The 11,917-nt window shown below is 49.4% G+C and overlaps 1 protein-coding gene across 1 annotated transcript in view; it reads right to left on the reverse strand.

Moving 5' to 3' along the window:
• Positions 1-11,680, reverse strand: part of LOC114047121 (steroidogenic factor 1) — a 42,984-nt gene extending 31,304 nt beyond the window's left edge. Inside the window, exons 1-4 of the mRNA XM_027867862.1 lie at positions 11,615-11,680; positions 9,371-9,487; positions 6,938-7,079; positions 1,964-2,595 (exon numbers count right to left, since the gene is read on the reverse strand). Of these exons, the coding sequence (XP_027723663.1) occupies positions 1,964-2,595; positions 6,938-7,079; positions 9,371-9,472 (876 nt within the window). The 5' untranslated portion in view covers positions 9,473-9,487; positions 11,615-11,680. The remainder of the gene's footprint in view (positions 1-1,963; positions 2,596-6,937; positions 7,080-9,370; positions 9,488-11,614) is intronic.
• Positions 11,681-11,917: the final 237 nt, after the last annotated feature.

Consider the following 11,917-nt stretch of genomic DNA (forward strand, 5'->3'; position numbering starts at 1 on the left):
CATTATATATACATATGTAAAGATGTGTGTATACATTCACAAATCAATACATATCTGAACACATATGTACATACATACAATAAACATGTATGTATATGTGTATGTATGTGTTAGACATAGCCAACATAGGAATGTAGCCCATGTGTGCACACATTCACACACATATATATGTGTATATTTTAGATATGGTCAGTGCAGGAATTTTTGCTTGACTAAGCATATTTGTTACAAAGTTGTTTTTTTCTTTTTCAATTGGTGTGCAGAGGTAGAAAAGAGAAAATATATTTTTGCATGGGAAAAACAAATTTAATTTTTATAAATTAGGTCACTCCCACATAACAATGCGGAATCAGAGGCAAAGGTTAGTAAAAATGCCCTCCCTAATTCCCTACAAATCCTTGCCATGATACCACACCCCATGATTTCCCTCCGACATGAGTCTCTCCCAAAGATCAGTATATGTGGAGAGAGTTCAACCTGGAAACCCAAATATCAGCCATACTCAATGGTCCATAGGGAAATTTCCCACTTTGTACTGCATAGGCCACCAAGATTTGAAAGCCATGTCCTTTCCTGTGTTGTTCTCCAGCTGTGGGCAGAGCCAGCCAAGCAGGAGAATACACAACAATACAGCCCATTCCATAAGCACAGAGAACCAAAAGGATCCAGGATCCCATTCTGGCTTTCACAGTGTTCAGAGAAGCTGTGGAAAGGGGAAACTTCTGAATTGGTTCTACCTCTTCCGTCAGAGAATCACAGATGGCAGAGATGCAAGAGACCATACAGCTGGGCAGCATCTTAGAAGTCATCTCCTCCAACCCCCTCATTTTACAGATGAGGAAACTGAGGCCCAAAGAGTAATGACTCATCCAACATGACATAATGAATAAATAGCAGAGCCAGACTGCAGTCCAGGTCTCCTTACTCCCAATCCATTGCTCTTATCACCACAGTATATGTCACAAAGATAAGGAGAAAACAGGAGAGATAGACAGAATAGTCATTGGTCTGGAGGACATCTGAGGCTCTTTATCATGCAATTCTATGATTCAAATAAATCAAAGAGGGAAGGGGAAATAAAAATAAGGAAGAGAGGGAAGTATGGAGGAGAGAGAGAGAGAAATTAGAAACAGAGTGGTATATTGGAAAGAGCAGTAGATTAGAAGGCCCAAAAAATAGTGACTAATTACTGCTAATTACTATCTGTCTGATTGCACAAGTCACTTAATCCCTATGGGTCTCAGTTTCCACTTCTGAAAATGAGGATCCTAACATTAGAACTGGAAGGCACCTAGGTTCCTAGGTCCCTTTTAAACTTAGCTAAAGAGAGGAAGATGAGAGAAGAGAGGAAAGGGAGTGGGGCAGTCGAAGTCTCAGAGGGAGCTAGAGAGAAGAAGTCAAAGAGGAAGGCAAGGAAAGAAGAAACAGGAATGCAAACAGAGATAAATGTTGGTTCTGTTCTCTGTCATGTCATAGGAACGTAGACCTGGAAGCACCTTAGAGATACTCAGGTTCACACCTGCCATTTTACAGCTGGAGGATGCTGCCCAGAGGCCCAGGGGAGAGAAGCCACTTACCCTGGCATCACTCAGCTAAAAAGTAACAGAGTCAGAAAAGCCAGCCCACACCTCTGACTCCTAATGCATGCTCTTCCCATGCTGCATCACACTATCAGGTGGGGACTTATTGTTCTCATTAGAACCATCATACTTCTGACCCAGAGAGATACCAGAAAGGGAGAAAGGGATTGAGGAGAAAGAGAGGAAGGAGAAGGACTGAGAGAGGGAGAAAGGGAGGGAGGGAGAAAGATGTGGGAGGAAAGGGGAGAGAGAAGAGAGAGAAAGAGGAGAGGAGAGAGAAAAGAAAGAGATTGGAAAAGAGGAAAAGAGAGAAGAAAGAAGAGAAGCTGGGGGAGAGGGGAGGAAGGAAAAGCATAAGGGGACCATTGACCTTGGCCACTCACCTCTAGCTCTTTGAAGACCACACAGCTCCGAGCCCATTCAACAATTGAGAAGAGGGTCTGGTCAGCCATCTTGCACATGAGGCCAAAAGGTGTGGGCCGGTCAGGCCGGCCCTTGGCAGGCTCCTGTAGGCAGGCCAGGATTCGGGTCTTGAGCTGGCCTTCATCAGGCTCTAACTGCAGCAGTTTGAGGATAAGCTCTGGGACCCCCGGCAGGCCAGGGCCACTGGGGTAGGGCTCTGGGTAGCCATAGGGCGGGGCTGGTTCATGGGGGCTAGCATAGGGCTCTGGATACTCTGACTTGATGGCGCGGCCAGGGAAGGCAGGGTAGAGGTAGCCAGCTAATGGGCCATGAGTGGGCACTGCCATAGGTAGACCTGGGGGACCATAGGGGCCCCGCTCATAGTCACCAGGCGGCCCTGCAGGTGGGGCAGGTGCCAAGCTCTTGGCCCCTGGGTGGAGGGCTGGTGCCAAGGGGTAGTCAGTTTGTGGAGGAGGTCCCATGGGCGGACCCGTCTCAAGCTTGAATCCATTGGCTCGGATCAGGGCCTTCTTCTGCTGTTTTAAGGCACGGTCTCGCTTATACATGGGACCAAACTTGTTTCTCCCACCTCGCATTCGGTCTGCCCGAACAGCTATGGAGAAGGCAAGAGGGATCTTGTTAAGAAGTCCTCCTAGACTGATCAGAGAGAAGCCACCTGGGCGTCCCTTAACTTCTCTCCTCAATCTCCATCCCCCGCCTCCACCCTGACTCTTAGAGGTTAAGAAATGAAAGTATGATACTCCAGATCTGCAACTAACTTACTGCATGACAGGCCATTTCTTCTCTATGGGCCTCAGTTTTCTCATCTACAAAATGAAAGCATTGAACTACATGATCTCTAAGGGTCCTTTTGACCCTAGTGTTCTATGTTTGAAGCTTTGTGTTCCAGTTTTAAGATTCTTTGTTCTAACATCCCAGATCCTGACCATATCATTCCTCTGTGCAAAATAACTTCATTGGATCCCAACAGCCTCTGGGATAAAATACATAGTCCTTAGCTCCTCATTCAAGACCCACAACAATCTGGTTCCAACCAGTCTTCCTGCTCTTCTTTCATGTTATTCCCTTTCATGGAATACTATACATTCTAGCCAAACTGTACCGCTAGCTATTCTTTGAACCTGACACTCCCTCTCTTATCTCCATGCGTTCACACAAACCATTCCCCATACCTGTAAACTCTCTCTTCAAATCTGCTTATCAGAATCTTCATCTCCCTTCAATGCTCAGTTTAGTTCCCACTTCCTCAATTAAGGTTCCCCTGGTCCTTGCTCAAACTCCACACCCACTTCCTAATATAGTGCCTTGTACACAGTAGGCAATTAATGTTTGTTGAATGGAATGGAATTACAGTCCCTTACATCTCTATCATTCTGTATTCTGAGGTCCCTTATGGTCCCACATTCTCTGGTCTTATTCTAATAGTCTGTGTTCTAGGGTTCCTGCTACCTCTGACATTTATACTCTAAGGTCCTTTCTAACTCTGACATTCTCTGACTATGATTCAATTAAATGGAGAATGCCTTACCAACCATAGTTTCACAGCTGTATCATATATTCTCCATTAAAAAATGACCCAAACTCACTCATCAAATGAGTTTCTAAATCTTACTTTAGGTGACTGGCCATCCACCATAGTTGGCATTCTAAGGAATATGACTCTGCCTAGGTTTGGGAACCACTTCACTTTGTAACTTCTAGATAAATTGTTCCGCTGGGCCTCAGATTGTCCAATCCAACTCTGATCTGCTCTCCTAGAATTTAGTAAATGTGGGTGGGGGATTATAGGGAAATAATGCTCCTACTCCTCCTCTTTCCCACTCCAGAAAGGGTCTGGGGCTGCTGGGTGTCTTTTTTTAGGGGAGGAGGGAGCAACATGTCCCATTACCCTATGGGAGGGAAAGCCTTCCTGTATCAAGCCTAGGGATCAGTGTTTTGGGCTCCCCTGAATACTAGCAGGTTTTTTTTCCCCATCTATACTTTGTATCTCCCTGAACATAGTACTCAGCACACAGTAGGTGCTTAATAAATGCATATTATATTACATTGTATACATGTCTCTCCTCCTTGTTAGAAGGTTGTCAGAGCCCTGATGACAGGGAAATGGTTTTACTCATCTTTGTATCCCCTACAGCACAAGACTGGCACATAGTAGGTGCTCAGTAAGCATTTGTTTGAATGAATGCATAAATGGATCTCTATTTCAGTCAAACCTGAGTGAGGCAGCCTCACTGGCCAGCCCTTCTGGAAGCTCTTTCCCCCGGGAAGGCCTCTCCAGTCCCCAGCCAGATGTTCCTCCCACAGCCCAAGAATGTGTCACTTGGCTGGGAACAGGTGCTTCTCTGCAGCACAGCATTTCCTCCTCCCTCCTTCCTCTACTCTGCGCCCCTCCCCTGCCATCTCCCAGCACCGACTGAGAGCCTCATGGGGAACTGGGAGAGCCCTCCCTTGGCCCAAGAAGAGTAGGGGGAGGGAAGGAAGGAGAGAAGGAGCAAGATGAATAGAGGCCTCAATCAGTCACTGTTCTAGGTCAAAGCTAGGGCTGGTCTCTTCTTCCTTTTTCTAGAATCTCCCCTGTTATCCCCTCCTCTGTTTCTGAGACTCACAGAGACAGTATTGCCCAGCCCCCTACCCACCCCCCCACTTCCCAGCCTGTGCTGAGGAATACATGTAATTATGCTGCATTGTGCTGCCATGGAACATCTTAACTAGGAAGTCAGCAGGCATGGGACCTAGTCCTGCATGGGCTGTTACATCACTTTGTGATCTTGAAAGCTTGTATCACCTTTCTAAGATAAGAAGATCTTAGATCTTAGCAACTAGAAGGGATCTCAGAGATCATCTAACCCAAAGCCCTTAATTTTATAGATGAGGAAACTAGATTCTGGAGAAATGAAATAATTTGGCCAAGGTCACACAAATAATGTCAGGTGAGATTTGAATCCTTGTCCTTTTTACTACAATGTTAATGCTCTTTCTACTGTACCCCACTGCCTCCAACTAGGTAACTTCTGTTTGTTTGTTTGTTTAGTGAGGCAATTGGGGTTAAGTGACTTGCCCAGAGTCACACAGCTAGAAATTATTATGTGTCTGAGGCAGGATTTAAACTCAGGTCCTCCTGACTCCAGGGCCAGTGCTCTATCCACTTCACGACCTAGCTGCCCCAAAGTAGGTGACTTCTAAGGTATCTTCCAGCTTTAAAGTTCTTTGTTCTAACAGTTAATGTTCTTAGGTCTTCTCTAGCCCTAACAACCTATGTTCTATAATTCTAAGGTTTTTTTGGTGCTAACATCCCATATTCTATTGTTCTTTGAGTTGTGAATTATGAACTTTCTGTCTTCTCCCCTCACCCAATGGAGAAAAGGGAATTTGGAGGGGCTTGAAAATGGATTCGTGCCATTTCTTATATCCCCTGTGTAAAGAGGAGCACAGTAAAAACCAGCAGAGTCAGCATTGCAGCTTGGCAGTCTGAAGAAACCTCTCTGGATCATCTTCAGTGCTCAGCTCAGATGCTACCTCCATGGAATATTTCCTGACCCTTTCCCTTCCCTCTCCTCCCTTATCATACCAAAAGTGATCTTTCTTTCCTCTGAGCAGTCCTTATAGTATTTTGTTTGTGCCTTTCTTCATCGCCTTATCAAGTTCTTTTGTGTACTTTTGTTATTTGCATATTCTCATCTCCCCTTCTACAAACTTCCTGTGGAAAGAGGACTTATTCATTTATTTACTCATCTTTGCACCACTTCCCCCAATGATGAGTCATTGTAGGTGCTTAGTAAAGTTGTGTTTGGATAGACAAGTCGATGGATTTCTAATTTAGTCAAACTATTTAGTTCTCAAAGTGAGACGTTCCAACTCTATACCACATGGGTTTCTTTGAGCCAGTGACATGATCATGTATCTCTAATGTCAATATCTGGAAGAAGAGTCTGATCATGTCATGAAGTTTACATATGCCAGCCCTGTTCCAATACAACTGATTTGGATACCAGAAGGCATCCTATGCTTTTTAACTCTTTCATACTCAAGAGACAGTGTGCCATAGTGAGAGAAGTGATAGATTTGAATTCAATAGACCTGTGTTCTACTCTCAGCTCTGACACTTTGCTAGCTGTGTGAACAATGAACAAATCATTTCCCCTTTCTCAGTTTCAGTTTCCTCATCAGTAAAATGGGGATAATAATATTTGCACTCCCTGACTCATGCTGAAGAAATAGCTTTGAAAAGCTTAAAATGATACATACATTTGAGTTGTCCAATCTACTGGGGTCTTTCTCCCAGACTCAGGTAAAAGTCCTTAAGGGAGGAGGCTTATCAGTGTCCCTTGATCCATAGAGAATCAATGAAAAGGACTTTAGAATACAGAACACAAGAGTTGGACAGAAGGGATTTTCGATGTGGAATCAGGAAATGGCTCCATCCAAACCAACCTCTCTCATTTTTCATAGAAGGAAATGTCAGATTCCTTATCCAAGGAAGGTCACACTGGGCTAGGAGAAGTAGAGCCCAAACTTAATGGTTCATTTTCCCTGACTCTTATCACTACACTAGCTGTCTTGGTAAGTTAATGAAACCCAGTTTCAGAAAATTCACCTATGATCTCCAGAGGTCAGGATTAGTACTGATCACTACCCCCAGAACAATGTAGACTCCAGTCAGAAGCTCTCTTTTTATCATTGAGGTCTCCTTCCTCCAGGGTCCCCATCACCTACCTGCCCCTCCCACTCATTGAACTGGTCAAGTTGGGAACCTCCCAGCTCTCTTCACCAGCTTTCCTAGCCCTCCTCTCTCTTTACAATAAACTCAATTCTTCCTCCCCTTCTACACCCTGCAGAGTGGGGCTGGAGAAGGAGGAAGCAGGGACAGAGAAGAGTCTATGGTTAGGACATGGACCAGGAGCTAGGGCTGGGGTTGGGACCGGAATCACACCCACCTTCCAGCCGCATCCCCACAGTCAGGCACTTCTGGAAGCGGCAGTAGGGGCATCGTTTACGCTGTGTCTTGTCAATCTTGCAGTTCTGGCTCTCGGTGCACGTGTAGTGTTTGTTATTCTGTACGGTGCGCTTAAAGAACCCCTGTGTCCCGAGGAGATACGAGGCAGTTAGCCCCCGAGTCCGGGAGGGGAAGCCAGATGAGGGAGGAGGGGGAGAAAGCACCTGCGCAGGGGAGAAGCAGCTGGGAGAGGATGATGGAAGAAACTGTGGGAGGAGAGAATAAGAGGGGAAGAGGAGAGAGAGATTACAGGAAGAGGCCTGAGGAAAGGGTTCTGAGAGATGAAAAAGGACAAGGAGGATGAAGGAGAAGACTGAGAAAAGTGGGATAGGAAATGAAAAAAGGGAGCGCTGGAGGACTGGGAAACTGACCAGGGAAGAGAAGAAAGGACTGGGGAAAGTTGAAAGGATAAAAGAAGATGGGAAAGGATGTGGGGAAAGAGGAGAGGACCCAAGAATAAAAGGAAAGGACCCCGGAAAGAGGAAAAGATGCAGAGAGTGAGAAGAGGTTATATGGAGAAGAGAGGACAAGGGGAGAGATTTAGGGAGTGAGGAAAGCACGTGGGAATCCAAGAGATGTAAAGAGAGTGAAGAGACCAAGAGGTGAGGAAAGAACGCCTAGGGACAGGGGAGGAGACTTAGGGATAGGAGAGGGGACGTTGGGAGAGTGTGGAAAGATAGGGGAGAAGGCACGGCAAAAGGGAAGGGGAGCTGGAGAGAGGACTGGGGAAAGGATATGGATAAAGGACAAAAGGAAGTACTTTGAGAAAACAGAGAGAAGGAAAAGAAGTCGAGAACGAGGAAATGGAGAGAGGCAAGAATATACAGGGAAAGAAGAGAGGATATGGGGGGGGGGGGATTGGGGAAGAAGACACAAGGAAAGAGAATGAGGAACAGGGTTTCCATAGTTAGGCCGAGATTGGAACACGTCAGCAGGAAAGCGAGGAAGCTCAGAGTGCCCCGGGAACTGCTTTAGCTCTGGGTGAGGAGACACTCGGAGCAGGGAGCTGGGAAGGCGGTTAACACACTAGTACGGACCAAAGAGGGGCTGTGCGAAAGAGAAGCTAGCGTTCTTTGCGCAGGCAGAGGAGCTTGTTCCAGGCTAGTTCCTCGGCGCGCAATCGGCACCGGAACGCAGCGAAAAGGCTTCTATGCAGCTCCGAGGAAAGATTCGGGTCCCGAGGTTGGGTGAGAGCCAGGTACGAGGAGGTGACAGGGTGACGGTCCGTGTCCCCAGGGACCTCTTTTTGACCTTGAAGGGCAGTGGCTCCCAGAACTAGCCCAGACTCTTCCTGACTGGAATTAAGGGGATTGGAGAGAAAAAAGGCTCTCCGCAATTGACTTTCGCAGGTCCCAGGAAACCGGGCAAGATTCAGAACGGGGCAGGTACCCACTTCTAGCTGAATACTAGACAGGTTAACAGAGAAGACCTTGTGTCTGACGAATCCCAAATTTATTCTTGCCCTTACTCGGGACTGGTGGGTGGTGGGGCTGGATTCAAACGGCAACGGAATCTGGGCCTCTTACAGAGCGAGTCGTGAGAGGGTTGCAGTCCCATCCCTCGGGGCTCTTAGGTCCTTCACCGCCACCCTCGGGACCAAAGCCTCATTCGGAGAGGTGGATGTGGGAAGGAGGAGCTGTCCAGAGTCAGCGCTTCCAACGCTGTTAAGGCCAAGCCACTGTCACCTCACTGTCCCGCCACGGTGCCTGAGTGACTCCCCTAAGCACCGCAAGTTCATCTTTAGTGTTGGTTCTTATACCCCCGTCACCTGTCACCTTCTTTTTCTCTCCGTCTGTCTCAGTCCTTACCGCGATCCAGCCACACCCCACCCTCTCCCTGTCCTCTTCCTCTTTCTTGGGCTAACCTAGCCCCGAGCGACCCGCGGTCCTGTCCTGGTCACTCCAACAGCTCAGAGCACCCACTGGTTACTCCTCCTCCCTTCCAACCACATTCCTCTTCTTCACCCCCCCCCCCCCACACCAGGTCTGTTAGCATCCCTCCTCTTCCCTCTTTCCTGGATGGCCAGGCCAGATCCCGTCGGACTGGCCCAAACTATCCAACCCACTGTGTCAGCTGGCCAAAGCACTCCTTTCGCCCTCTCCATTTTTCTCAGTCGACCGGGTCAGTTAGCGGCCCTTGGTCCTTTCTGCTACTTCTTGAGGGTCCTTATCTCTCTCCTTCCCCATTGCTAACCCACCTTGACCAGAGTTCCTCTGTCACTGTGCTGCCTGGCCGTCATCCCTCCCTTCACGATCATTTGCTGTAGATCCCTGCCTGTCAGTGACCCCACCAGGACTCCCCTGGGCCTCCCCCCACACCCCGAGTTCGTCCGAATCCCTTTCAATCTGGCGGTCGGCCTGCGGGGGCAGCTCACCTTACAGCTCTCGCAGGTGAGCAGCCCATAGTGGTATCCGGACACCTTGTCTCCGCACACCGGGCATAGCTCGTCCAGGTCCTCGTCGTACGAATAGTCCATGCCCTCGGCGGCTGCCTGGAGGGGGTGGGGGGAGAGAATAGGGAAAAGTCACCACAGAGCGATCACTGGCAGCCCAGGGGCTGAGGGTACAGAACCAGGGAAGGGGCAGGGGGCGGCGGCTCAGCAGAGCCAGGAGTGGCTCAGGGCTACTGCGGAGCCTTTATAGCCCCCGCGGGGCCCTGGAGAGACCAGCCCTCCCCCCCCCGGGGGGTTCCCTCCCTTTTCTCTCGCCTCTCCCGCCCCCGGGGGGGGGGGGGCGGGCGGGATGGCGGGCGGGGCGCGCAGTCTAAGGGGACTCAAACTGGGTTTCGAGCTGGGCCTCTGGGGATCCAAGTAGCCAGAGACAGCACAACATAGGGCCTGACCTCGATCCTTGCCAGGGGGACAGCCAGAGCCGTCGAGGTAGAAGTTTGCAAGCCAATGAGCTCCTCTGGCAACAAAAATCCCCCAAGACCGAGTCAAGCGCTCTTCTAGCTAGATGGGGACTAGATGAGGACCAGCTACCTGGAAGAAAAGGAAGGGCGGTGGAGTAGGAAAGAGGGAGAGACTATGAGGGGAGACAAGTCCTGAAATCGTGGCAAAACAGAATAGGTGCTGGTGTTGGTGAAACCCAGGGCAGATATAGTGACAATGGGCAGAAACAGGGGTGGTCTACGGGTAGATTCAGAACAGAGACAGAGATCTCTGGAAGAAAGAGAGAGACCCAGAGCAGAAACAGAGCCAGTGCACGTTCGGAAACAGAGGCTGGAAGAGGTAGCGACAGATATTCCTAAGAAATGACAACGGAAAAATAGTCAGAAGAACACACACACACACACACACACACACACACACACACACACAGAATCAGAGATGGAGACTGAGAGAGTAGAAACACCGAAATATGGCCTCCAGATAGAGATGCTGAAGCCGAAAAAATGAAACAGAGACATTCAGAGGGGATTGGGGGAGAGGCCCAGCCTCGGTGGCCAGGGCTTATAGACTAGGGCTGACTGAATCAAAGACCCCAAGAGAGATAGAGACCAAAGAATGGTTATGAAGACAGAAATAAATACATGCAGACAGGGAGAGCGAGACTCCGGACAGAGATCAGAGTTAAAAGTCTAAAGAGAGGCACAGACACTGAGAGAAACTGAGGCGTAAGAAACACAGGTGCACAGCAATAGGAGAAAGATAGAGACTTTGGGGGCTAGGGGAGGCACCTTAAACAAAATTACAAGGACGAGAGAGTAGAGCCAACGGAAGAATGGAAATGGAGACAGAGACACAGCAGAGACTGAAACAGAGTACCCAAAGCAGGACAAGGACTGTGGGCAGAGACAGGGTGGGAGAGAGAGACACGGGTAACGACCGAAGGGTGGCAACGGAGGCAGAAAAGCAGAAACAAAGACAAGAGAGACAGAGACAGAGACTTGGAGAGAGAAGTGGGTATCGAAGAAAGGCATAGAAACGCAGAAAGAGACGTGAAGGGTTAGCAACCGAGATTCAGAAAGAGACACACAATGACAGAGACGTGAGAGACAGAGATAATACGCACAGAGACACGTCCAGAAACAGCAGAGACCGAGGAAAGGACATGGAAACAGAGACATTGAATTCAGAGAGACAGAGACACTGACAGAAGCAGGGAAAGGGAGGGATGGAAACGGACACAGACAAACAGACGGAGGCAGAGACACACACTGAGATACAAGTGACAGAGACATTAAAACGGGCACGCAGAGATGGAGAGACAGAGACAAACAGCAGCAATCGTCAGAACCAGAGAGACAAAGTCAAAAACAGCAAACGCAGAGACAAACACACAGGGACAGAGACATGAGATCCAGGGAGGGAGACACTGCCAGGGAGAGAGACAGAGACATCGAGAGACACAGAGCCCTACAACTGCAGCAAAGACAAGAGTCCAGAGCCAGAAAGCTCGTCTGCCTTGGAAGGACTCTTCCCGGAATCCCTGCAGCTGGGGCCCTGACAGTAGGGGGAAGCTGAGTGAGCCCGGGATCCGCCCGCCCCGTCCCGGTATCCAACCCCGCCCGACCCCCAGTCCCTAGCCTGCCTGCTCCTCCACCTCCTTTCTCTCTCGGTTGCCCTGTGGGGCTCCTGGGCCCTCTCCCTCTCGGGGTCATAGGCGCTGGGACCCACCTGCCCAGACGAACACCGGCCGGCTATAAGCCGCACCCCGTCCGGCAGCTGATACTCGGCACTACAGCTCAGCTCCGGGGAGAGTCAGCTCCGCGGTGCTGGCAGCCCCTGGGGGCGGGGGCGCAGGACTCTCCTGGGCGGCTTCTATCTGGGGAGCTCTTCTCCGCCCCCCGGCCCCGGCCTCCGCTTCCTCCTCAGAGGGGGGAGGGGGGAAAAAGCCCTACCGAACACCAAGCCTCTACATATAAGCCGCCACATCACTGCCCACAGCGACCCCCATTTTCAGAAGAGCTTGCTGGGGAC

Source organism: Vombatus ursinus, unplaced genomic scaffold (assembly GCF_900497805.2).
Source record: "Vombatus ursinus unplaced genomic scaffold, bare-nosed wombat genome assembly UNPS02014786.1, whole genome shotgun sequence".
In the NCBI taxonomy this organism is placed as follows: Eukaryota; Metazoa; Chordata; class Mammalia; order Diprotodontia; family Vombatidae; genus Vombatus; species Vombatus ursinus.